General features: G+C 45.4%; 1 protein-coding gene across 1 annotated transcript; it reads left to right on the forward strand.

Moving 5' to 3' along the window:
• The first annotated feature begins 154 nt into the window (after window positions 1-154).
• Window positions 155-27,426, forward strand: notch3 (notch receptor 3). The gene is made up of 32 exons (XM_076080114.1): window positions 155-468; window positions 1,551-1,623; window positions 12,145-12,287; window positions 12,388-12,723; window positions 13,394-13,516; window positions 13,605-13,838; window positions 13,937-14,092; window positions 14,208-14,393; window positions 15,433-15,546; window positions 16,704-16,817; window positions 17,789-18,022; window positions 18,177-18,287; window positions 18,399-18,591; window positions 18,772-18,917; window positions 19,254-19,487; window positions 19,638-19,790; window positions 19,908-20,136; window positions 20,242-20,443; window positions 20,563-20,719; window positions 20,813-20,997; window positions 21,119-21,251; window positions 21,352-21,722; window positions 21,837-22,360; window positions 22,458-22,784; window positions 22,876-23,024; window positions 23,115-23,340; window positions 23,448-23,538; window positions 23,692-23,860; window positions 23,999-24,303; window positions 24,413-24,560; window positions 24,674-24,771; window positions 24,867-27,426. The coding sequence occupies exons 1-32, from the start codon at window positions 408-410 to the stop codon at window positions 26,427-26,429; spliced, it is 7,488 nt and encodes a 2,495-aa protein (XP_075936229.1). The 5' UTR covers window positions 155-407; the 3' UTR covers window positions 26,430-27,426.
• The last annotated feature ends 202 nt before the right edge of the window (window positions 27,427-27,628 follow it).

Consider the following 27,628-nt stretch of genomic DNA (forward strand, 5'->3'; position numbering starts at 1 on the left):
ATTGTGTCGGTACGTAAAAGTCTCAATGTTTGGAGGCTCTGCGCACAGACTTTCTCGTGTGGGAGAGAGAGAGAGAGAGAGAGAGAGAGAGAGAGAGAGAGAGAGAGAGAGAGAGAGAGAGAGAGAGAGAGAGAGGGAGAGAGGGAGAGGGGGCGGAGTAATATCAGACGCTGGGACAGATCGGGAAGCAAAAGTTTTTCAAAAGTTTCAGGAGGTTAACCGAGAATCACAGCAGCCGTGGCCGAGCTGCGGAGGATAATACGGGATTGGGACCTAACGCTACACTTTCCGGCTGACTTTATGAAAAAGTCCCTCTCGATTTTGGAGCCTTTATTTTTATGTGAACTTTATAAAGGATGTATTTCTACTAAAAGCCCAACTTGAAACGTTGGAAGTTTTTCACCGAAATGGAAGGGAATATTCCATGGATTATTTTGTCATTTTTATTGTTTATTCATATTTGTGAAGGTAAGTCAAATTAATTAAATGTCGTAGCTATGCATCCAGAGCTAGACTGGACATGTCTGGACAACCAAATCAAATCAGGAGAATACCGCTAACGAGCTCATGGCGTGAGACATTTGTATGCGCATAACGGATGTTGTACTTTTTTATTTGTATTGTATTTTTGTTTGAGTTACCGCAAAATGTAGGCTGATAGATAACGAAGACGTTTTTCTCTAAATACCATACACACAATTGTTTTTGTATGTGTATAAATGTCTTACTTCTGTATCGGGGAAAGTGGTTTTTTTTTTAGTTGTTTTTTTTAAGAAATAATAATTGATCTCTCTTAGTTTCGTCTGTTAGAGACGTCTGGTGGTGGGCTATGCCTCCTATAAGCGCTGCTGCTCCACCGAGTTCACAAAACCCCAATTGTAGAAGTGGCTCCAACATCAGCAGCACTTTAAATGTTTGGCTGAGGAGCGTGGGCTTGTGAAATGATGCCTAACATAACAGCCAACTTTCCAAAAATGTATTTATTGTATGTGGGGAGGGGGCAGGGTAACAATTTGTTTAAGCTAAATCAGGGGGTGATGCACCGAAGTTACCCCCTCCCTTTCTAAACAAAGACATTTTAAACAACTGATTTTTCCCCCCCTGGAAGCGGTTGAGCAATGACTGTCAGATATGATAAATTAACGTCTCTTAGACAAACTTGTTTCCAAGCAGAAACAATCTCATGTCAGCATGTACTTCTATCGAGGGATCACAAAAGTTTAAATGCTTTTATTTGACAAAGTAAACAACAAACAGGCGTGTGTCTGCAAGATGCCACAAGTGGCCAAAGGCCTGCTGAAGACATGCTTGAATTCTGTATCAGTGAGTTTTAAGATTTAAGGAGGTTACATCAATTTGACTATCTTCACAATACTTCACATATAGTTTAGAAGGATCACATGCTATTTCAAAGGAACATTCGTGGTAGTATTGCTGAGATTAGTTACTTGTAGGGTTACATGTTCCCCCCCCCCCTTAGGTTGAAGTGGATGACAAGAATTCATTTGTCAGTTGTCTGGTTCTCTAACACATTTCTCTAATTTCCACAGGGTCCCGTTGCGTGGATAAATACAGACCTTGTGAAAATGGAGGGACATGCTTAGATTCACCTTCTCGGTGCATGTAAGTGGAACATATTTAAAGATCTGACTTTTCTCCCGCATCACTTCTTAAACTCAGCTTTTGTAAGGCATTCAAACCACTTGTTTGTAAATTGACAGGCTGTTATTTGTCAGTTGGTTCTTCAAAGGTTCAGGAAAAAAATGAACTCTAGTCTAACACTTAAACAAGTAAGTGAATTTGCTCTCATTAAATCCTGTTGGCTTTTAATTTACAACATTTACATAAAAGTGGTGAAAGATGGGACACATTAAATTAGGCCTACACAGATGAGCACCATCAAGCCTCAACATGTTGGGCAGCTACACTCATCTTTTGCACCTGTTAAAGAGCTTTGTCAGACATGTATCACGTCATTATGCTGCACATAGCAAGTCAAGTTTTCGATCTGTGTTTTTCATTGTTTGTTATGTGAGTAAATTTCAAGGCTTTAAAACGTTTTTTTGATAAATTGCCTTCGTTTGGTGCCTGCTTCAGGCATTTTTGAGCTCTCACATCTTTTGACAGTGATAAGGCTTTTGTTTTCCAAATTGGTGAGGGGGGTTGTGTAGGAACCTCTTACAATAGTCAAGTTAAATGGCCTACAGTGTCTTGCCCGGGGGTCATCTGTCCTTTCTAAGAACCCTTTAGCTTAGAAAACATGCCTGAGTGTCTTAGGTGGAGGAGATACTTTCATTGCTAGAACAAAAACTCCTGTGTTGCTAGCTGCTTCCCTCCAAAACAGTACATTTATTATTTTATTGTCATGGACTTTACAATACTGCAGGGTTCAAAGTTGAGCCGTTACCAGGAATGCACTTTTCACAAGCAAACGTGAGGGAATTTGTATTATACATATATTTCTTCTTCTATACATGAAAGTAACAACATAGTTCTATAAAGTGTTCATTCTGCCAGTTGTCGCCATTGCACACTAGACAATGTGTAACTCAACTGCATGTGCAACAAGTAACTGCCTCCCACATTTTTTCAATCATTAGCTGGAGCCAAGATGGGTGAGTGTCATTAAGTGAGTCAATGTATAATTATATGTGGCCAGATCTTTTTTTTTTTTTCTCTCAGCATATCCAACATCGTTTTTCTGAGCAAATCATTTCGTGTCGACACCACACAGAAATAGCACTTCCATGAAAAGTAACACTCAATGTTTTACTTAGTTTCAACATTAGTCCCCAATGTTTTCTTATGGAAGATACCATTCATTCATCCTTTGTGCTCCTTCAATCCTTTTGTGCTGTGTACATGCGTTAGGGGTGTAAAAGTCGGGCACGTGTAACCACTATGCTGGTACAGTGCCAACAAAATGAAGCACTTAAAGTGCAAAGGGAAATAATTTCCAATAGAAGGGGTCATCAAATGTCATACCACACAGTGTAGAAAGAGTCCCATGGCAGGGCAGAGCAGTGGAGCAGAGCGTGGACACATGAGAGTGGTCAGACCAGTCCTAGACAGAGGTGAGTGGTGGAGCCACCCCACCCCTTCCCCTGGGAGCCCAGAGAAACAGGAGATTGCAAACAGCAGAAAAGATCCTTTCTTCTACCAGATACCTGCCTGTAACCTGGCACCATCAGAACAGGGCGTAGAGAGGGAGAGAAGAAAGGCCACGGCAAAATGAAGCCGATAAACAGAGTAGAAAGACAGAAACAAACAAATAGGCCTACATGTTTCGGCATTTGAAAGGAATTCGGAGAACCAGTAGGAAATAACTTTGCTTGAAATCACCCCTGTTCTACAGAACCACACACACTGTTCTTTGTAGAGAATCTTCATCTGTTCCTGCTTGTTCTCCAGACACTTGCTTGTTTAATTTTTCTTACGGCGGGTATCTTCTCAAGTGACAGTAAAACTGAGTGTATGGCAGCTACCATTGTCACTGTCCCAGATACCAATGTATCGTCTCTCTTGTTAGCAAACACAAACGCACTATAGCTCGAACATGAAAGAAAGGTTCTCTAGCCTCTTAGGCATGTATGTGCCTCTGAGTGTGGTGGCTATAGTCCTCAGTTGGCTTAGTAGAGGTTGCAGGCCAGAGATGCTGATAGGAGATTACAGTGGTAAACTGTTCAAGTGAACATACTGATTCCCATTTCACCTCTTTCAGTTGCTCAGTAGAAATCAGTCAATGCTTTTAGTCTGAGTGGGTTGAGCATTCCATAGGTACTAACTTCCATCAGAGATTGACTGCAACTGTTTGTCAGCCATAAATTCCTTTCTTTGTGATTGCATTCATTGCAACAATGGTTGAACATGATGTAGAATGACTGGTTGCATTCACTATTCCTAAAGTGATCACATTTTTAAAAAAGTTACCGCTACACAAAATATTTTGCACATGCATGTGCCAATTTGAAACCCCAGTGTACAAACACTGCAGTAACAAAGAAGTGCAACTACAATTGTAAATCAGTACAATAGGGTGATTAGGGAAATCCAGTATTTACAGCAATCTGGTACGAGTCAACTTGTGTTCAGCTCAGAATCCATGTCAGACGTGGGTTCATGTGAGAAATGGTATAATTAAAGCAGGTAGAATGTGTTTGATGAAGATGATTACCATTGAAATTGATGCACTTCATCACCATATGAATCTGCACTGAAATGTGCCTTTGTGTCTGAGTCTGCAAACACGTTGTATTCACACATGCACTGGTGGGAGTGTGGCTTTTACCCGACCAGAAAGTAAAAGTTGCATAGTAAAACCCCAAAACATAAACCCAATGGGTAAAATCAATTTGATTTTTTTTGTTTATAAACTGCTGCATAATTTAATTACTATTGGATGTTCATCCAATCCCAAAGCATACACTTCCATCTTCAACCAGTCTTTGTTTGAGGGCTGCAGATAAGCACATGTAGGTGAGATTTTGTCTGTTCCAGAGATAAAGATGCTCCGTAACGTCAGCTCTGCAATCCAGCCTTTGCTAGGTTCAAAATAGCACGACACAACATGGCTTACATTCAAAATACTGTGTTGTAATATCAGGTTTTATCTACATTTTCTGACACACTGTTCTCCTTCACAATTCATTTTAAGTAGTGACCAATAAGTCTCCTTTCTATGATCTTACTGTGGCCCAGAGTTTTGAACTTGACAGTGAAGGGTTGATTGTGTCACAGAGAGTGCGGCCTTCTAGGTGAGCAATCAGGAAGTCCAGTTGAAGAGCCTTGGGCCCCTCAGCTCCGCCCTGTGAGCAGAAAGTGCTGCCTTGCGAGGGCCACAGCGGCGTGGCCGGAGGAGAGATAATTAGGCAGATTGAGAGGGTGTCATTCAGAGAGGATCCAGCTGGAGGGATCGGACTGGGGGCAGGGAGTGGGTAGAGGGAGGCTGGGTTGAAGCGAGGGAGTGGGGGGGTGGGGTGGTCTGCGTAGAGGACAGCTGGTGGATGTTGTGATGGTAATCCAGTGAAGTCAGATCTTGACAAAGGGGAAGCATAGGGCCAGGTGCTGCCATTGAGCAGTCAGCCGCCCCCATACTGTGAGAGACAAGCTCGTGGAGGAATGAAGCCGGTAGCTCACAGTCCCTCGAGCACATGTTGCCTCTCTCACAGCGCAATGGCAACCAGGTCCACTCTTTCTCTCTCTGCGTGTCGTCCCAACTCTGGCGGCTCATCCTCTGCCTCTGTGTCTCAACACAGTGGCAGATCGCAGATTACGTCCAACTCTTTCCTCTGAGCTGAATGGAAATAAATGTGTGGCTTCTTCGCTGCGTGAGGCCCATGGATGGATACAGTGGTCCCCTTTATGTTATTAATGCTTTGCCCTTGGCCTCAGTAGCAGAGTTAGCATATAAATTGTGAGTGTTTTGTTATGACCCGGCAACTCCCAGCCTCTTAGAACATGATGAAGAGGACATCTTTGACTTTGATGGGGAGCAGACTGTCCAGCAAGAGAGCAGACTGCTGTTTCTCTCGTAAAAAGTTTCCCTATGGCTATTTTATTTAACTTCAAAATACTAAGAACTGTTCATTGGTTTGAAGAGAACAGACACATATTCTTTTCAATAAGGACAAATTCAATTTTCACAAGGGAGAGGGTACAACCTTTCCAAATGTGAAATGGGGCAAATGCAAGTTAATTTACAAAATAAATGCATTTCTGCAATTCAATAAGAAGCAGAAATATACACGCATGCCAATGCACATATTTACTGACGGACCGTAGCAAAGAAGACCGCTTATATTGTTGGCTTAGTTCAGAGCACCTCGGGGCTAGTGTTTTCTTTGGCATCTTTATGGTGGATTAGAAAGGAATGCTTAGTAAGATTCCTCCTGTCCCTCTGGTGCTTTCAGGTTATTGTCCGTACCTCCCATCCATTCACCCTGGTAGCCCCTTCAGGAATGCCTTCAACAATACTGTCAGCCTAGTCTCATTGGAAATGGGATGTTTGGAATGACTTGTTTGATTTGCAATTACTTTGCAATTTTCTGAGGCGACATATAGCCCATATCACTCATGGTGTCCTGACAGGCAGATGGAGCCATTGTCAAGTCATTATCCAGGAAAGCTAATGCATTACAGACCCAGTAGTTTGAAATCACTTAAGGAGAGCAGTTGTCATATCTATGAGGAGATGAGTACTGTCTGACCAAGAGGTTACGCCAACATAGGGAGGAAGATTTGGGTTTGTTGTCCTTTATTTTTTCTCTGGGTCATGACTTAAGACTGAGATGTGGTTCCCAGGCCCCGTCACAGGAAGTTGTGCCTTCTGACCTCCCTGCTACGCACATCCTGTCTTATCAGAGAAGCTTAAGCAGCTTACTCAGTCCAGCCAGGTCTTCATGCTCCTTAACTTTCTCGTCTTTTGAGTCATTTTATTTCACCCTCCCCATATATGCTAAAACTCGTATTATCATTTACTACTTGGAACTTGTATGTGGAAAAGAAAACGATGTTTGAGCGCTCACACGTCACACATTTGCAGAAAACAAACCCAGTGTGCTAATTGATTGCATATTTTTGCATTATTGTGAGTTGGCACAGGAACATCTTGTTGGAATTTGTGTATTCTTTTTCTTTTTGGAGTCAATGTATGTCCGAACCACATGCTTTTGTAGGGATAAGCCTGCCTCTGAAACCTCATCCCTTGGTTGTTTGTTCTTTTCCGTGAGAAGATGACTTCGGAAGAGACATTCGGGCAGGCGTGATTGGAATAACTGAGGCCCGCCAGCAAAATTTCCCCAGTCTCTCCCTCCCCTTCAGAAGAGGAAGGGATGGGTCCATCATTAAATGATTCAGGAAAAGGCTTTCACTTTTCCACTAAGCACATTTTCCACTGGCATCTTGATTTCAATGTTTACCTTCTCTATATTGAAGGTTTTGGGACTTAAATACCTTGCCACATGGATATAAGACAAACGTCCTACATTATTATGTATGACTGGCCACCAGTCTTCTTTAACTAGTACTTAATTGGGTGACAGCAGTTTCTGGCTGTTATCGTTTTCTTTAAGAGCCTTTGCCAGTGCAACGTAAACAATTTCATTCTTTCAGTCACCATTGTTAAATTGGAGTGTGGTTGATCAGTTATAGTTCTGTTTAATCCACTTTAATTGTGCAGAAAATGTTTGCTGTGAAATGAATAGCAATACAGGCCATTAGATGTTCTAAGATCATTTTTGTCACGTCATGTTTTTACTGTTAAGGCTAACATGAGAAGCATTGGACAAGGCATTGAAGTTGAACTTTCATGTTAGGTTGAGGATGGGGTCCTTTTTTAAATTTCACTTTCAAAGTTTAATGGAATCTGGTTCAGTTTAGGTGGTTGGGTGGGGTTTTTGTGGTTGAGTTCAGTGGAGAATGCTTTGAAAGACCTCGACCCTGGGATTCATGCAATGTGGTTATGGGCAAATGCGTTGCTATTTGAAAATTTCAAGGAGTAGTCTTCCAAAAATCTGTTGACACTTGAGGCAAATTGGTTCGGAGAGTGTACAGACAAAAAGTTTGGAAAAAAAACTACCATCTCTCATTGGGTCCTTTTCATAGCAGCATTAAAGAGCACTTAACAACAAGGGTACATTTTTTTTATTCACTTGGTGCAGAAGATCTGTGCAGTCCCCACTGCCAGGCAAATGCCAGACATTTCTGGATTTATGGTCGTATACATGTGAATTTGAATCAGAGGTGAGAAGGACGCACTGGCAGCCTTCCTAGCTTTCTAGTCGGATTCATTACTGCTTTTTCTCAAGAGAAAGTTAAAAGTCCTTATATTCACATGTTTAATATTCATGCTCTGGGGGGGGGTGCTCTGGAAACCTCCTTCTGGAGATTTCAATACCTCCATTGTGTGTCAAAGCACAATTGTTGGAACAAACTTTGCACTTTAAACTGTGAATCACGCATCCTTTTAGACATGATCATACTTAATTACCGGACTGAATTGGTGCCGCACGGCGCTCAGTGCTACCTGCATATGAAGGGGATCGGTCCTCTGAAGTGCCCCAACTGTCCTTACGAAACCCTGTCTCCCAACACCCCCTTTTTCTCACTCCGGTCTCTCTCACCATGGGTTACTGTTGCCAGGCTACAGCCCAGGCCTGTTGGTCCATGTAAGCCCAGGCCTGAAAGACTAGCTGTTTGGGTCACTGCTCCCCCCCCCAGCACTTTCATACAAAGGAGTTCTGACTACTTTAGCTCTTTTATTTGGGCCACAAAACACTCCCCAACCCCCAATCTGGCTCTTTGCTGAGAAAGGGAGAGCCAAGCTGGGGAGAGCAGAGCAGAGGAGGCTGTTGGAAGGAGGGGGGGATGTGGATGGGATCCTGTTGGCAGTGTGGTGTCAGTATGGACTCGCATTAAGGAGTAGATCTGGTTCCTGCTTGCTCGTAGAAAGGCGGGGGTGATGGAAAGACGTCTGTGTTGAGAGAAGGAAGGAGACACTGTTTCCCAAAGATCCTAATATTGTGTTTTAGCAGCCTTAGACTCAAATGAAATCTTAAAATTTTGATTAGCTCTTTTCATGCAATATATGTGTTGAAATCTTGCCCAAAGTCAAAAGATAGCGGTTCTGTTGTTGTTGCTCTTCCTCTCCATTAGTTTTAGGAAATGCCCTCTGAGATAGGAAGACTCCTTTCTACTTGTTGCTTTGTGGAGCATGACTGTGTGTATGAACCGTGTCAGAGATTACAGCCTCTTTGTTCACAGGTGAGTCACCTTCTGACCTCTGGCAGAGTAGCTGCTATTGTATAGGAGAGGATGAGCTCAGGTTACCCTGCTTCAGTGACCCAGAAGGCAGGAAAACTGGCATTGTGTTACACACATAAAGGTGACAGAACTCACTTACATAAATCAAACTCAGAAATCACAGTGCACTGCTGTAACATCTTATTTCATATTAAAGAAATGTGTTTGAGGGTAATTTGCACTTCAAACTCATTAAATGTTTAACAATTGCCATTGTCTTTCTTCTTTCTTTTATTACTTTCTCTGTGTATCTTCTCTTTTATGGGTTCACGATACTACCCTTCCTCAGAGGCTGAGGCTGGTTGTAAGTTTCTTTTCTTTGTGTTTGGGTGTGTAGTGATTGTTGCATGTGTTTGCATTGTTGCAGTGGTGCCTTCGTGTCAGTCTTTAAAGTTTGTTAAGAGGAACTGTTAATGCATGCGTTTGTGAACGATGACCACATCTCTTGAGTGTTGTGAAATGGTCAATGTGTGTGAGTGTTTCTGTGAGTGTGTGTGGTTATGGGTACTGGGAATTTCCCATGAGTAAAACAGTACAGTTGTTTTGGCTTAAAGTCTGGCAGGAGATTTAGATGCCAGACACCCAGAGGTTCACTGACATATGTGGACAGATGCACGGTGCCGGGGCTGCAGCTGGCAAAAGTCCTCATATGTGTTGACACGGGGAGATTACCCATTCTGGCCATTCCTCCAGTGTACTCAAAGATCTTCTCCTCATCTGCTCCATTCTCTTCCTCAAAGGTCAGAAGTCGACACTCACTATATATGACTCATTGCGCAACAGCAGCTAGCACCTGCCTTCCACATCCGCCACCAATAAGGCTGGGCCTAGGCGAAGGCATGGTTCCTGCCTTGCTGTTCCCAGATGTAATGGAATCCCCAAGGTTGTAAAGAGCCTGATAAGGAGACTCTCAGGTGCACCAGGACAAAGTTGCATGTCTCTGACAGTGTCCGCACTGATAGCACTCTGATTTGTGTGTTATGGGAGCAGCATGTTGGCTATGAGTCAGACCTAGACAAAAGACTGTGTGTTTTGGCTGCTCAGTTCAGTGTGCATTTGTAAGGGAGGACAAATTATTTATCAGACACAACTACTATCGTCATTCTTACACACATGCACACATATACACTAAGACAGACACAAATGCACTTTATTCTCATAGTTAAACACACTTAATTCCAAATATCCAGTATTTCAGTCTCCGTAGTGCAACACCAACATGCACTTGAACGAACAATACTTTCTGGAATGAGTTTTAAATTATTCTCTGTCTGCACAGAGTCACGATGGTCTGCCTAGAACAACAGCCCGTTAAGACTGTAGCTCTTTGGCTTTCATGAGCAGTCGAATGCCCGCAATACAGAGTGGCTCCAGAAGAATTTGACTGTCGGTCTGTGTTGTACTTTTCAGCTCTATAAGCAACTTTCTTCCCTGGCCCTTTCAAAGCTCTCTTTGTGCCACATTTGTGTTTCATTTTTTAGTGACACCCTAGATTCCAGACATAGTTAATTTGCCTCTAAATAAACCCAGCCAAGCCATGACAAATAGCCATGGTGACCAAAAGTGTGGGGGGGTGTTGAGTCGGGTGTCAGACTTGTTTGTTCGTCTGTGAGGTTGCTAGGACAACAGGGATCGTGCATTCAGAGCAAGTCCAGTGTTTTCATAGCAAGGGACGAGGGATTACAGGAAATATGACATGATATTCTTGCTGGACCAGACCACTCTCTCCTCCTCTTCGTCGCCCTCTCCACCAATTCTACCTTCTAAAGACATTCTCTCCTGCAGAGAAGCCCCAACCCACTCCCTGCAGCCTGAGTGACATTATCATCACAATTAGACGGGGGACCTCTGACATTTGACCTCTCAGCGCGTGAGAGGAGGGGGGTTGTCGGGGGAGCCAAGCTGGCGTTCTGGGGGGCTTTAGGAGATGGAAGAGAAGCTGTAATAACTCTCTGAATAACCTTGCTCAACAGTGGTGCTCTAGTGCAGCTTCACTTTAACATTCACACCAAGTTTCAGTGCCTTAGTGCTGATCATGGGAAAAATCTCCATTCCCAACAGCATTTATAGTTGATACAGATAATTGATTATTTTAATAGACAAACTATTACTTCGGAGACGTCATAGTTTATTAAGGGGGGAAGGTACATCAAAACAGTAAACGATGAACTAACTCTAGTATAGTGGTGATGCTCCTGTTAAAGAGAATAGATGAAAACCCATTGTTGATCCTGCCCAGGGGTTCCTTTCCAATGAAAGAGAAGACAGAGCCCAAGGGCGGGCCAAAACCTAGCCGTCACTGCCCTGTCATCAGCATCAAACAGCCTGTTTGAAGAAGGGGCTTGTCCCCAGCCAGGGGCTCCATTGTGGGTATAGAGTTACCAGCTCATACTGTACTCCTTAGTAAGTCCAAACCTTGTCTAAACTCCCATATGCCCTTTGCAGAGTGCTATAGGAAGCCATGTTTATATGTTTATCTCAATTTCTGAGTGGAGCAGGTTTAGGTCAGACTTACAAAACGTCTCCACAGCCGACATAGCGAAAGCAGCGCATAAGCAGAGCAACAGCAGAAGCTTCATTTCCTCGTGTTTTCCTACACAGGATGCGTTCAGCCACATTATTAAGTGTATGTCACCTGTGTTTTGCCACTGTTTGTAAGTAGCTGTGTTGATAAGATAGAAGTCTGTCTGTTCCATAAGTTGCGCGTGAGATGGATGACTGAAAATGTGTTGTTCCATTTAGCTACCACAGCTGCTTCTCCTATTCGGTTCTTCTGTGCTGTGTGTAGTCCTCGGTTTTCTCATGTCAGTAATTGTTGGCAGTAATACGTTTCCAGACTGCTGTTTCTGGGTGTGTTCTTTTTCATATATGAGAGCAGAGCAAGAGCCGAGGTGCGGAAAACTGCAAACCGTGTAAGAAGAATGTTAGCTGACATGGACAAACTGAGGCTTTTTAGTTGTAACAGAGGATGTGCCTTGTGAAGACCGTAGGACAAAGAGAGATAGCCTCCCTCCATCTTCATTTTGAAATTGTTTGAGTGTATGTGTGTTTTACTCTGTGTGTGTGTATGTACTGCATGGTAAGTACTTGTGGGGTAAGCTATGTTATTACAAATTCGTTCCAGGGTGCAGAAGAATTACTCAAGCCAATGTATGAGTCAGCCAGCAGGCCTTGCCAAGGTGTCGGGGGGCCCTGATTGCCAAACCCAGAACTTGATGGGATTTGGGCTACACTGGAGTCTGAGTGTCACAGCTCGGTCTTGAATACCTTAGTTTGTCATCTTGTGATCTGTTTTGACATCAAGGTCAAAGACATCCTAATGTGTGTGTGAATTTGTTTGTCCAGATGTCGTCTGGGATTCATTGGTCCTCTCTGTCAGCACCTGGATCCCTGTCATCGATCGCCATGCCTGAACGGAGCAGCTTGCAAGAGCCAGGTGGTCAATGGTATCCCACAATACACCTGTGTGTGCCAGAGAGGGTTCAGAGGTACATCTATCAGAGTTTGTCTAATTGGAGAGATTGGATCTGAGAAGGGAGATTGAAAGTTCCTATTTTAACTTGATACAATTCACTATTTTATTTCCAGGCCAAGACTGCTCCCTCATTGATGCCTGTGCCACAAGTCCCTGTGCCAATGGGGCCCGTTGTGCCAATTGGAATAACCACTACAACTGTTCCTGCCCACCTGGCTTCCAGGGAAAGAACTGCCGCAATGACATTGACGAGTGCCGCAAGCCTGGCGTGTGCCTCAATGGTGGCCTCTGCATTAACACCCATGGGTCCTTCCGCTGTCAGTGCCAACCTGGATACAGCGGGCGCACATGTGAGGTGTCCACCCTTCCCTGTGCCCCATCTCAGTGCCTTAATGGGGGCACCTGTCGTCAGACCAGCGACCATTCCTACGAGTGTGCTTGCCTACCAGGTAGAATAACTCTTTATAAGTGTAATAGACCACACATGTAGACACACACACACACACAAAATAAAAAAAACTTAGTGTGCAGACCCTGTTTTTTCCCAGGCCCTTAGCATAGGCATACAGATTTTCCCAGCCTGATGATGTAGCTGTTAGTGCTGTTTCTGGGATTAACTCCTCCCTCCCAGGTCAGCTTCCTGTCTGCTATTAATAGCTAATGATGGGATGGTGGGAGAGTTGTAGAGGCAGCCCGCTGTCACTCCACTCTGCTCTTTTCACAACAGAAGGAATTTACTTTATGGGCCTTCTAGTTTCCCACTGGGGAGCTGACAGGAAATGTCTCTTGCCAGAGAGGAAGTCATTGAAACTGTGAGAGATTATAAAACAAGCAAACACTGCGGGGAGTGCGGACCTCTGGAGCAGGCAAGAGTCACGGCTGTTGCTGGCATAGTATGGGAACCATCATGAGAAGACGTAAACACTCGGACACCCTCTGAACCTTTTTACTGCCCACATTACCCCACACCGTCTCAAGTGTGGGAAATATCACTCAACGTCCTGAGTGGAGATGCTCTGGGTCTGGAACAGGAACCACTGAATGTTTAGTAAACGCTCAGTTGGTGTATGTTACTGTGTCTGTGTATCATAACTCTTTTTTTCTCTCCTTCTGTCTCAGGGTTTGAGGGACACAACTGTGAGAATAATGTGGATGACTGTCCAGGTCACAAGTGTATGAATGGAGGAATATGTGTGGATGGAGTCAACACCTACAATTGCCAGTGTCCACCAGAATGGACAGGTACAAAATATACACAGTAATATCAACTTTAAATGTATATATCTCATGGTGAGTATGTACAAGCAAATCTATCATCTAATCACTCTAGGGCAATACTGTGCTGAGGATGTCAACGAGTGTCTCATGCAACCAAATGCCTGCCATAATGGGGGTACTTGCTTCAACACCATCGGTGGTCATACCTGTGTCTGTGTTAACGGTTGGACTGGAGATGATTGCAGTGAGAACATCGATGACTGTGCCATAGCCGTTTGCTTCAATGGTGCCACCTGCCATGACCGTGTAGCATCCTTCTTCTGCGAGTGCCCAGTTGGAAAGACAGGTACGTGGGTTTCGTCAAATGGCCCCTGTGTGCCTCTAAATCCTGGCTGCTGAATAGTTTATTTCATGTGTTTGTGTCTTTTTGTGCCGTCCCCACAGGTTTGCTGTGCCACCTTGATGATGCATGTGTAAGTAACCCTTGCAACGAGGGGGCAGTGTGCGACACCAACCCCCTTAATGGCCGTGCCATTTGCACATGTCCTGCCGGCTTTGTAGGAGGTGCCTGCAACCAGGACATGGATGAGTGTTCGATTGGTAAGTCTGCAATTTTTTTTTTAACCATTTCTCAGTTACTGTGGTCATAGCCTCTCTGCTTGGTCTTTTTCCCTTAGTGTGTTTCCTATACTGAACCTCAGCCTTCTTCCCGCAGGTGCCAACCCATGTGAGCATTTTGGTAAATGTGTGAACACAGAAGGCTCCTTCCAGTGTCAGTGTGGCCGGGGTTATGCCGGCCCGCGATGTGAGATTGACATCAACGAATGCCTGTCCATGCCCTGCCAGAACGACGCCACTTGCCTGGACCGCATTGGAGAGTTCACCTGCATCTGTATGCCAGGTATTCAGGCCTGTTTTATTTCAGCGCTGCTAATAAAACAATACAGAAAACCTCAATTCACCCCGATCATCCACTTAAGACAGCCACACACCCCATAGCAGAGTGGAACAACTTATTATTTAAACTTTCTGAAGCATCATCTACAATTCTGCCAGACTGACTGCCAGTGTAGACTGTTATGTAATGCATTCCCATTGACGTTGGGGGTGTGGAGGGTCTGCTCTACTCTCAGTGCACTATACAGCCAGACAGGGTATTAGTTTGGACTAAGTGATGGTTTGGACACTCAGTGACAAAAACACAGTGAAACTCTCACGCACAGTCCTACATGCATCCTGGGGTTTTGGGAACTATACAAATTAGAGCTGGGAGTCGGGTCTATAGGACTGTATGTGAGAGAGGGCGAGCAGTTAGGGGGAGGAGTGTGCTGTGAATACTAATGAGTGGTAGAGTGGTGGGAATGGAGCGGAACAATAGGGCCCCTCTGTGCTCCACTTTGCACCCCTCATACACAGAGAGGGAAAGAGGCCTTTTCCCAGAGCCTCTCCCCCTCCCCCTTCTTTTCCAGAGACAGGCCCTTCCTCATAACCCTCCTCATCATCAGCCAGCCTGGCAAAGCTCATGTGGAGCTGCTGATTATTTCTGATTCCACGCTAGCCTCTCCCCCAGCACTCTGATCCACACTCTGTTTCACCTCAATGAAGGAACCCTCCATAGTTTGCTAACGCAGAATGTATAACACGCATCTGTTGAATGGGACACTGACCCAGGGAGGGAAAATGCTCTGATTTCAGGTCAGTATAGTGGGAACACTGGGGATGCTCTAGGGATCTTTTATCCATTCTGTGGTTCAGCAGAGTGTGTGTCAAAGTGTCAAAATCTCTGAGGCCTCCCATGAGAGAGAAGTTTCCCACAGATCCTTTCCCCCATCGCAAAGAGTACCCACTACTACTGACATACCCGTACATAAAAACGGAACATAATGAATCTGCTTCAATGCAAAAACGTATGTGATTCAGTTTGAACTTCTCTCTTCCAGGTTACATGGGGACTTACTGTGAGGTTGACGTAGATGACTGTGAGAGCAACCCATGTGTGAATGATGGCATCTGTCGGGACATGGTCAATGGCTTCACATGCACCTGCCAGCCAGGTAAGACTTTTCTGCCTCGCCGTGATTTCTCTTCCCTGTGTTTATTTCTATCCCTGTTAACAACTCAGAGAGCCAAAGTTTAAATGTCCACAGAAACGGAGGAGGGAGGGTAGGCCTTGCTACTTCTGCCTGCTGGTGTTTAGAGCCCACAAGGCAGCCTGTCCTCTCCTCCTGCCTGAACAAAGACACTATTGTGACCCCCGCTCCCCTCCTCTGTGGAATGTGGAAGGGACAGCAGTCTCCCTCATCCTGCCCTGGTGGTGGTGGGGAACAGCAGTCCTGCTAATGAGATTCTTTTCCAGGTCCTCAATTTACATCTGGGACAGACGTCCCCTCTCCACCCCCCATCTAGCTATTGAGCCAGTGGAGCTGATGCAGGAAGGGGATGGGGGGGTTCCCTAAAAGAGAAAACAATCCCACCGTCTCCTCTAACCCGCCCCCCCCCCCCCTTTAGCAGCCCAGGCACCAACACACAGACCATCGTGACACTGTTAATCAACTGAGCAGTGTGCTACGAATGCACCAATTCACCCCTGTCTGGGCACTTTGCCCACTGATTTCAAGCCTGCTCAGTTTCTCAAGCTTTTCAAGCCACTAGATTTGAGATATTATTACTTTTGTTATCGTTCATAATTCATTCATTATTCATATTATTGTTGTTGTTATTGAGGCTGTTGTTAAAATGAGCAGTTTCTCCACACATTCTATTTAATTTATTGTACCACTGAGTCATAAAATGCCAGTGTAGCTAAGCCATTGTACAAACACACAGAAATGTGACGTAACCTGAAGTGAAATAAAGCTGCCTAAATTGGATTTTGCTGCCCAGATATTTCAAACCACCTGATAGCAATATTCCTTTATTTTCACATCCACCTCGTATGCACTACATTGTGTGTCCCTTCTCATAAACAGTACCAAGGTCACAGGCTTTCCAATGCATTCTGTAGTGGTCATCTTAGCCCTGGTCCAAGTGCACAGATGACATGTCCTTAACCAGTCGAGACGCTCGCAAACCCAACCTGAGCCAGACGTCACTAACCTAGCTAAAGACCTCTGCCCTTCTAAGAAGAGACAGAACTGCCCTCTGACCTGAGCACGGACCCTTCCACTGGACTTTCTTTCTGACCCTTCACCTCTGTGTTTGTATGTCCCAGGGTTTACTGGCACCATGTGTCAGATCGACATAGATGAGTGCGCCAGCACGCCCTGCCAGAATGGAGCGAAATGCTACGACCGGCCCAATGGGTTCGAGTGCCGCTGTGCTGAAGGTAAGGGCTTCTGTACCAAATAGCTGTCAGTGAATAATTGCTAGGATGTACACAGCTCAAGATGTCTTCCCAGGCAGAAGAGCAGATGAGCCTTAACCACTTGTTGGGCTGTATTTGGTCTTTGTTAAGTGTTCGTTGTTTTGAGGGGTCAGCTATTTCCCTGGATGTCTGCTGGCCAAGCAGACTGACTTGAGGCCCCTAATCCCCCTCTTTCCCTCGTCGGCTCTCAGGATCATGGGGTCACTGAGGACCAGCAGTTGCCAAGAAAGGAGCCTTGGTCATCACCCCGACATCTGTTCATCTGTTAAACCCCCACATACCACCTCATGCTGCATCTTATCTTTCATTCCTTCACATTCAGTCATGTCCAAGTTTGAAAACAAGCCCAAATACAGTGAGCTACATGAAAGTTTGTCACAAAGACTGCATGTATGAGCTGACTGTGTGTATACATTGAAATGTAACATGTTTCTTTGGACCTAAAGCTACCGAGGAGCCTGCTTCATTGTTTCAGTGGCCAGCTGCTTGGTACTCCCTCTGTTTGTGGGCCCCTTCTGTTGAGTGAAGTGGCCCTGTTTGACGTGGCGCAGTCTATTGTTCCCTCCGCCACTGAGAACAAAAGCAGGACTGGGAGGCCTGTGTAGGGCCCTTCTTTACTGCTTTGCCCAACTCAGCACTGCACTACACACATACCACACAAACCAACACACAGACATTGTCGACATGGAAACCACAGTAATCTCAACCCAAAACTCTCGAAGCTTTTATAAAGAAAAAGTGGGAAACGGACAGAGGAAGTTCAACAAAATCACTAATCAATTGAGAAAAGTTGGAACATTGTATAAAAACGGAACATTAGAATTATAAATGCTTTCATTTATAAAGAAACCTTTGCTGCATCAAATGACCAGATAAACAATCTACATTTATTCTTTTATTTTTTTCATTTTTTTTTTTTTTTTCATCTTTAGGTTATGAAGGGACACTCTGCGAGAGTAATATCAACAACTGTCAGCCTGACCCATGCCACCATGGTACTTGCATAGATGGCATTGCCAGCTACACCTGTAACTGTGGCGCTGGCTACACAGGCTATCGCTGTGAGAACCAGCTCAATGAGTGCCACAGCAACCCTTGTCAGAATGGGGGCAAGTGTGTTGACCTGGTCAACAAGTACATCTGCCAGTGCCAACATGGAACCTCTGGTAAGAGGAATAACTTCAAAATCACATAGTCGGACCTTGTTAATTCAAAACTTTTCAATTGTTTTTGTAATAAAAATAATTAATTTCCAGTGAATTTACTGCTAAATCATGGTGTATGCTCATACATCAATGTAAAAACTCTTTGTCAACACAGGCACAAACTGTGAAATCAATTTTGATGATTGTGCCAGCAACCCATGTGACTATGGCATCTGCAAAGATGGCATAAACCGCTATGACTGTGTTTGCAAACCTGGCTTCACTGGTAAGGCCCTTTTGACAATGAAAGCACAAATTTGAGATTAGTAAATCAGTCCTCATTGGAAATGTTTCATATTTTCTTTCTTCTGATTGTGTCTAAAATCTCTCCTGCCAGGTTCCAAGTGTAATGTGGAGATCGATGAGTGTGCATCTAGCCCCTGTAGAAATGGGGGGACATGTGTGGATGAAGAGAATGGATTTCACTGCCAGTGTCCGGAGGGGTTCAAGCCCCCTTACTGTTACTCCCAGGTGGACGAGTGTGGCAGCAGCCCATGTGTCCATGGCTCATGCAGGGATGACATCAACGGGTATGATTTGTTTCAGACTTTGTCGCAGTTTTAAGTGGCATCTTGTGTGATTATCAAGGAGAAACTTGGCATCAACACCTTGCAAGCTTGTTGCGAATCCTACAAGTTACAACTTGTACATGTAGAATGTGTCATCTTTTGTCATCTTTTGGTGTATTGACTGTACTCCTGTATTTCTAGTTATCGCTGTGACTGTGAGCCCGGATGGGTGGGGAAGAACTGTGACCTGGACAGGAACGATTGTTTGCCAAGTCCCTGCCAGAATGCTGGCACTTGCATCGACCAGCTCAATGGCTTCACCTGCAAGTGTCGCCAAGGCTTCAGAGGTAAGTGTGTGTGTGTGTGGCATGGTAGCACAACACACAGTAACCGCTGGAGTCATCAACATCAAAAAGTACAACACAAAGAGAGGAATACACATGTACAGCACATGCAGTAAAGTTGTAACTGAGTAGCTTATAGACTTAATAGACTTTTATTTTTGTCTAAATGATTCATACCATGTCCTTCATCATATTCCTCCTCCTGAATGCCAATCATTTACCTCCCCCTAGTGGTGTATTCACAAAATGCCAAATTCATTCACCAGTGTTAGGCCAAGTCTCAGACTCATCAATTGAGTTCTGAAATATGTGTTAATGTCTTCTCTGCCTCTCCGACAGGTAACCTCTGCCAGGTGAACATCAACGAATGTGCATCCAGTCCCTGTCTGAACAAGGGCACTTGTGTGGATGGTGTGGCAAGTTTCACCTGTCTGTGTGAGCTTCCTTACAGTGGACCCACTTGTGCTGAGGTCCTCACCCCTTGTTCCCCTAACCCATGTGCAAATCATGCTATGTGCACACACACACCAGACTACTTGGGCTATCAATGTAACTGCCAGTCAGGTTGGCAAGGTAAGCAAATTTTGTACTTATCATCTCACCGCCTCCGCATCTATTGTGAAATAATCGGCCTTGAATCTTACAGAAAGTCTTAATGCATAAGCGCTTATGAACTTGACTGTGAACCTAAACCTTGTTGTACACTTCTTTTGCCTTTTTCAGGTCAGTTGTGCAATGTGGATGTAAATGAATGCATCTCAAACCCCTGCAAGAACCGTGGGACCTGCACCAACACACTTGGAGGGTTTGTGTGCTCCTGCAGAGCTGGATTTACTGGGCTGACGTGTGAAACGGACATCAATGACTGTTCTCCTAGTGAGTAGCCACGTAAACCTAGCGTGCTGAATTACTATAACTGTCTGTTGCTATCCAACACAATACCAAGTGTATACTGTTCTGAACCAAAGTCATCTTATCCTTTTGTGCTATCAGATCCGTGCCTAAGTGGAGGGTCCTGCACAGATGGTGTGAACTCCTTCTACTGTAGCTGCCTGGCAGGCTTCACTGGACCCCGCTGTGCTTTAGAGATCAATGAATGCCAGAGCTCCCCCTGCAAGAATGGAGGCACATGCACGGACTATGTTGACTCCTACACCTGCACCTGTAGGCCTGGCTTTACAGGCATCCACTGTGAAACCAACATCCCTGATTGCACTGAAAGGTGATTGTTTGAGTCATGGAGACATCCCACATTGTACTTGCTCATATACACATTTATATAACTTCTGAATATGACAATATAACTTATGTTCATTCATGTCTGCAGCTCTTGCTTCAATGGAGGGACGTGCACAGATAAAATCAACGGCTATTCTTGTACCTGCCGCTCAGGCTTCACTGGCTCCCACTGCCAATACGAGGTCAATGAGTGTGACTCCCAGCCCTGCCTCAACGGAGGCATCTGTCAAGATGCCCTGGAGTCCTTCCGTTGCTCCTGCCCAAAGGGTTACACTGGCAACCGCTGCCAGGTACACACACACTCACAGACTCATCTAGAAAGGGTCTTGTAAGGGCCTTGTGTAGTCATGAATTTGTTTTTAGACGAATAAATCCTGAGAATTTTTCTATTTGCCTCTTGCCTGCCCAGACACCAGTCGACTGGTGCAGACGCTCATCTTCCTGCCAAAATGGAGGACGCTGTCGCCAAAAGGATGCTTCCTTCATCTGTGACTGTACTAACGGCTGGTCTGGACGTTACTGTGACATCTCCAGGGTCTCTTGTGAGACAGCTGCTCGCCATAGAGGTATGCGGGTATTGCATGTTATTTAACCTCTTGTGTTTGTGTTGTAACTGAGTCATCAAGGTTACATTTTTCTTCCAAACCTTTTCTAATCAGGGCTCCAGACAGATGACCTTTGCCACCACGGTGGTCACTGTGTCAACACTGGAAATGCCCACTATTGTAAATGTCCTGCTGACTACACCGGAAGCTATTGCGAAAGCCAAGTGGACCACTGTGAAGACAAACCCTGCCACAATGGCGCCACCTGCAGGGGATATGTGGGAGGGTATCAGTGTGACGTGAGTACATTTCGTTTACAATATTTTGTGCTTCTCTGTCAGATTTGAGTAAAGTCAGTATTCACACAGTATTCATCACAATTGTGGAGATAATGTAATTGTCATCTGCATGTTATTACAGTGTATGCCCGGCTTTACTGGACAGAACTGCGAGATCGAGATCAATGAGTGCCAATCTCATCCTTGCCAGAACGGAGGCACTTGCATTGATCTGGTGGGACATTACATCTGTTCCTGCCCCCCTGGCACACTGGGTATGCAAGCACATATTCAAAAGTGTATTACTAGAGATTACACTACATAGGAATAAAATATAATAAATGTATAGTATTTAATAATCCTCTCTTTTTAAAGGTGTTCTCTGTGAGATCAATGAGGATGACTGTGCCCCACCTCTGAGGCTGCGCAGTGCTCCCCCTAAGTGCCTGAACAATGGCACCTGTGTAGACAGAGTGGGTGGATACCGCTGCAATTGTCCCCCTGGATTCACAGGAGAAAGATGTCAGGGAGACATAAATGAGTGTCTCTCTAACCCCTGCAGTCCCTCCAACAGTCTTGACTGCATCCAGTTGCCCAATGACTACCAATGTGTCTGCAAGCCTGGATTCACAGGCCGGAGGTGTCAGAGCAGGTTTAGTGTCTGTGAGTCTCAGCCTTGTCAGAGCGGAGGAGTCTGTTCTGTATCCAGCAGCTCTGCACTGGGATACACTTGCACGTGTCAGCTTGTAAGTACACATTCACATTAAGGATTTAAACACCTAATTGGATTTTGTGCGTTAGAGCTAATTTCTTTATTGAAAGTTCAACATCTAAGTGCATGAATGATCGTTTATCCTTAGGGTTATGCTGGGCCCAATTGTGAAAGAAGCATGTCCTGTCGGGAGCTGCCCTGCTACAATGGAGGCAGCTGTGCACTCACCACGAGGGGGGCGCGTTGCACCTGCCTGCCAGGTTATGGTGGGCCCCAGTGTCAGCATCGCAGTAATGAAGGCTGCTCTTCCCAGCCCTGTCGGAATGGAGGGTTGTGCACTGAAGAGACCAGCTTCCCCTTCTTCCACTGTCAGTGTCCCAGTGGCTGGACAGGTAAACGGTGCGAGCAGAGCAGCAGAGCCATTGAGGATACAACACCCTCATGCCCTCTAGCAGACTGTCAGAGCAAAGCCAAGGATGGTGTTTGCGACAAGGAATGCAACACATTCTTTTGTCAATGGGACGGCGGTGACTGCTCTCTGGCAGTGAACCCCTGGGCTCGTTGTGCAGACTGTTGGCAGGTCTTCAACAACAGCCAGTGTGATGAGTCCTGCAACAACCTTGAATGTCTGTATGACAACTTTGACTGCAAGAACAAGGGGAAAGTTTGCAAGTAAGTTCACTTTTGCTGCTAACGGGATTCCCCAAAATGTTTCTCTACTGATCTGAGAAAAACTTGAGCTGATCCTTTTTTTTTGTGTTGTCTCCAGTCCAATATACGAAGCCTACTGTATAGACCACTATGCTGATGGAAAGTGTGACCAGGGCTGCAACACAGAGGAGTGTGGCTGGGATGGCTTGGACTGCGCAGGGAAGGTTCCAGAAGACCTTGCTGCTGGTGTCTTGGTTGTGGTCGTCCTACTGCCTCCAGAGGAGCTTCGCCGCACCAGCACAGCTTTTCTGCAGAAATTGAGTGCAATCCTACACACTACAATCCGCTTCCGACTGGACCAAAATGGAGAAGCCATGATCCGCCCCTACACCCGCAAAGAGGCACGCCTCAAGCGGGAGTTGCAGCCTCATCAGGAAGTCATCGGGTAAGTCGGGCCTACGATAAACATAAAAGCTGAGCTGTTTCCTGTAGATTGTACAATACACTAAACACCTGCCTCTCTGCTATCCTTGTAGCTCGATAGTGTACCTGGAAATAGACAACCGTCTGTGCTCTCAGGGCTTTGAGGACTGTTTCCCTACAGCTGTCAGCGCTGCAGACTACCTGGGAGCCCTGTCGGCTGTAGAAATGCTCCGCTTTCCTTACCCCCTCAAAGAAGTTCGTGGTGAGTAGGGATACTCAAAAGAACACAAAATAAACTTGCAAGACTAATTTGGCACACATGTGTGATTACTACTTTGTCTTCTCACCACAGGTGAACAGATTCCTGATACTGATCCCATACCTCAATGGGGCAAGCTGATGCTGGTGGGGATAGCTTCTCTTTTCCTTTTGGTCATCCTTGTGATAGGCATGTTGATTGCTCGTAGAAAGAGAGAACACAGTACCCTTTGGTTCCCTGAGGGCTTCTTCCTCAAGAAGGAACCCAGCAGCAACAAGAACCGCAGGGAACCCGTGGGCCAGGATGCTCTGGGAATGAAGTAAGTTATATGTGTGCAAAATGTAACACTGATGATGTTGTTGGGACTGAATTACTTCAGCAATGCTATTTGTGCTTATATTGTTTAACATATGCATCTGTACACAGACACATGCCAAAAACCGTGGAGGAATCTCTCCTTGGAGATCACAGTGACCATTGGATGGACTCAGACTGCCCCGAGCCAAAAAGGCTCAAGGTCAGTTACACACCTTCTTTACATGAATACATGTTTCTAGTCAACTTACATACAAGCACAAGAGTGTGTATATACATTTTACAACAACATGTCAGCCTGTATTTAAGCCTGCAGTAAGTAACGAAATAGCATTTTCTCCTTCTGTGAGTTCAGGTTGAGGAACCGAGTATGCTCTCAGACAGTGAAGATGCAGTGGACAGCAGGCAGTGGACACAGCATCACCTTGCAGCCGCAGACATCCGTGTGCCCCCCACCATGGCCCTCACCCCACCTCAAGGAGAGTTTGAAAGCGACTGCATGGATGTTAATGTCCGAGGCCCAGGTTGGTAGTGAGATAATCTAAGTTCTAAAATTGGAATAAAGATTTGCTGGTTTTCTATACTTTCTTTGTATGATCTGTTGTGTTGAGCGCTTGAACAGACATAAACTCATCCGTGCCTGTTTTCTCATCTCCTACCAGATGGTTTTACACCTCTGATGCTGGCTTCATTCTGTGGAGGCGGCCTAGAGCCCGAGATAACAGAGGAGGAGGAGAATGAGGAGTGTTCAGCCAACATCATCTCTGACCTAATCTACCAGGGTGCCTCCCTTGCTGCCCAAACGGACCGCACTGGTGAGACAGCGCTCCACTTGGCTGCTCGCTACGCCCGTGCTGATGCTGCTAAGAGGCTGCTGGATGCCGGGGCAGATGCCAACGCTCAGGATAACACAGGACGTTCACCGCTACATGCTGCAGTGGCTGCAGATGCACAGGGTGTCTTCCAGGTAAACAAACATCAACAAGTACTGTTTATTGGCCACATCACTTGTAAAAATGCTTATAACTGATTTTAGCACATGTATTGTATTAATCATTACATCATTTTTCATCTAGATTCTGATCCGAAATCGGGCTACAGATCTTGACTCCCGTATGTACGATGGCTCTACTGCACTTATCCTGGCAGCACGGCTGGCAGTAGAGGGCATGGTAGAGGAGCTCATCACTTGCCATGCTGATGTCAATGCAGTAGATGAATTGGGTAAGTGTGTGCAAATATTTACTTTTTTTTTTTTTTTTTTTTGGTTCAGAGTTTTGTGATAATATTCACTGAAACTATAGATGTGTAATCTCATTGTTTGTTGTCTCTTTAAGGTAAATCTTCCTTGCACTGGGCTGCTGCCGTGAACAATGTGGAGGCCACTGTTGCCCTGCTAAAGAATAGCGCAAACAAAGACATGCAAGATCTGAAGGTATGACATCCACTAAGACTTTCGCAGCACCTTGGCTTAAATAGAGTGTTTGTATCTAACACAGCATCTGTTTTTGTTGCTGTTTTTATTTTCAGGAGGAGACCCCACTGTTCCTGGCAGCCCGTGAGGGCAGCTGTGAGGCTGTGAAGGTGCTGCTGGCTCACTTTGCAAACAGAGAGATCACAGACCATATGGACAGGTTGCCAAGGGACATTGCTCAGGAGCGTATGCACCACGACATTGTGCAGCTTCTTGATGAGTACAACACAGTAAGGAGTCCCCAGGGCCATGGAGGGGTTGGACACCACCTCTCTGGAGTACACACTCTGTCTCCACTCATGTGCCCTCCCAGCGCCTTCCTGCCTAGTCTGAAGAACACCCCACAGGGCAAGAAGAACCGTCGGCCTGGGGCCAAGGGTTCAAGCCTGGGAGGCCAACATGCTACCAGTCTGAAGGAGTCAGTCAAGGCCCGTAATAAGAAGCTGACCTTGGACATGCAGAGTGCTTTACTGGAGAGCTCAGTTACCCTGTCCCCAGTCGACTCACTGGACTCGCCCCACGGGGGAGCTAGCAATGCTGGCTACATAACCAACCCCACTTCCCCTGTGGCCATGCAGTCACCAGGGCTCTACCACTCCTCCATGTCTGTCCCAAACACCCCAATGGTACACAGTAGCATGTTGGAGGGAGGTGGCCCCTTTGCTGTGTCTCTAGCACAACTCAATGACCTGGGAGTGGGAGCAATGTCCTTGCGCTCCATGGCTTCAGATGTCAACCATGGCTATGTGCTGAGTTCAGGCCAGATGGGGCTCAACATGGGCTTGGTCAGTCCTGTCAGTGTACCCTTTGACTGGCACAGCCGGATGTCCTCCTCCCAGTGTGGTCAGCAGGTGGTCAATCTTGTGCAGAGTAGCCAGGCAGGCATGCACCCACAGAGCCCAGCCATGCAGCAGCAGAACATGCTGATGCACCAACAGCAGCTCTACCGTAATGCCATGCTGCAGCCCACACCTGTTACCTCCACACCTACGATCAGCCCAGTCAAGCTGCCCTCCATTGCTGAGCAGCAGCAGCAACAACAACAACAACAACAACAACAACAGCAGCAACAGCAGCAGCAACAACAGCAGCAGCAACAACAGCAGCAGCAACAACAGCAGCAGCAGCAGCAGCTTATCAACCACACCATCACCAACCAGCAGAGCATGGCCCGCATGGGCACCTCCACCCCACCGACACCCCAGACCTCCCAGCCCCCACCATCCTTCTTCCAGCAGCAGCAGATGTCTCAGCAACCTCCTCAGCCCCAGCCTCCTGCTCAGCCCCCACAGGCAGCCACGCCAGCAGCCCAACCCAGTCAGGCTGTGCCCTCCCAGCCGAGTGGCAGCACTGCAGGAACGGAGGATTACCCAACCCCTCCCTCTCAGCACAGCTACTCATCCGCACTAGATGCCACGCCCAAGCATTACCTCCATTTGCCCAGTGAGCACCCCTACCTGACCCCCTCCCCTGAGTCCCCAGAGCCCTGGTCTAGCCCCTCTCCTCACTGTGTCTCTGATTGGTCAGATTCCACACCCAGCCCAGCAGTTGCTGGCCCTGCCCAGACCCAAATTACTCAAATCCCAGAGGCCAATGGCAAGATGCAGGTGTTTGCATGAAGATCTCATGGCCCCTGCTTGAAAGGGGACCTGGGGTAAAATAATTTGTGGACTGGCGCTTAGGCCCGTCTTTATGTGTCAGCCTGTTTCCAAGATTTTCATTGGATTTGGATTGACTGATTATCACGAGGACCGTCTGCTAGTGATTTTGCAGAGGAAAAAAGTAAAGGGAAAATGTGTGTTGTCTGAAAAAACAGCAGACAAATTAATGAAGTAATTCTGTCACAGATGGACTTGTTTTTTATTATAAAAAAAAAAGTATATGAAGAAAACCAAGTCTTTCATTTCAAAGACTTAGGGATGCTCTCCTGGAAACTAACAAACGTTTAAAAAGTAGATAAGAGAAAAAAAGTTCAATGTTGAAGGGAATTCATTTATTTTTATTTATTGTTTTTATCTCTGAATTGCTTTTTTAGGTGTTTTCACCCTCTTTCTGTCCTAGCCTCTTACATAATGTGCCACTCCCTCCTATTTTATACGGACCGCCAACATTTCTATTTAGCCAGTGTGGCAAGTGATTGTAAAGGAATCTAATTCATCATTCAGACCAGTTAACAGACAGAAAGAGAAAAGTTCACCTCTATTAACTGATATTTATTTAGGCCAACAACAACTGGTAAAGATGAGAAACTGGTTCTAGCAGATATATATTTTAAAAGTTGCTCAGCAGTAGTGGTATGTTCTGATTTGATTGAATTGTGGTTATTGATTACTTTCCATATGAGTATTATGAATAAGAATGTAGATGAGTGTCTCCGAAGCACTTCAAGTGACCGGCCTCAAAGGGCAAGTGGGGGTCAAATACAACATTTAACTGCAATGGATATTTATAATATATGTGTGGCATTAAATCCATGGTAATTTTCCCTTTGAAAAGTTCCCTTTGAACTTTCAAAATAAATTAGCAGAGTAAAGGTTTAGGTGTAATGCTCCAACTTACCTCCATTCTACTGTTAGCCCTGATACATGTATTGTTTTGCCTTTAAAATCAGCCTCTCACTGCCTTTTTTTTTTTAGATTTTTTTTTTTTTTTTTTGTTCAATTTGTTTTATACTCTGTATATTTGTGAAAACCATGGATACCGTTTTTTTTTTAACATCACTTCGGATGTACTAAGCTATGCTCATCAGCTGCTATTTTATGTCACTCTTCCCTGCAAACATTCCTCCATTTTCAATTTCTTGTTGAACATGGATGCT

Source organism: Anarhichas minor, unplaced genomic scaffold, assembly GCF_050575085.1.
Source record: "Anarhichas minor isolate MPS153535 unplaced genomic scaffold, ASM5057508v1 ptg000007l, whole genome shotgun sequence".
NCBI classification, from domain to species: domain Eukaryota; kingdom Metazoa; phylum Chordata; class Actinopteri; order Perciformes; family Anarhichadidae; genus Anarhichas; species Anarhichas minor.

Bases quoted from the DNA above. Each gene is read 5' to 3' on its own strand.
- notch3 (XM_076080114.1), top strand. From the start codon at position 408: ATGGAAGGGAATATTCCATGGATTATTTTGTCATTTTTATTGTTTATT. The intron at 16,818-17,788 runs GTAAGGGCTTCT...TTTCATCTTTAG, and splicing joins CGAGTGCCGCTGTGCTGAAG to GTTATGAAGGGACACTCTGC. The intron at 21,723-21,836 runs GTAAGTACACAT...GTTTATCCTTAG, and splicing joins ACACTTGCACGTGTCAGCTT to GGTTATGCTGGGCCCAATTG.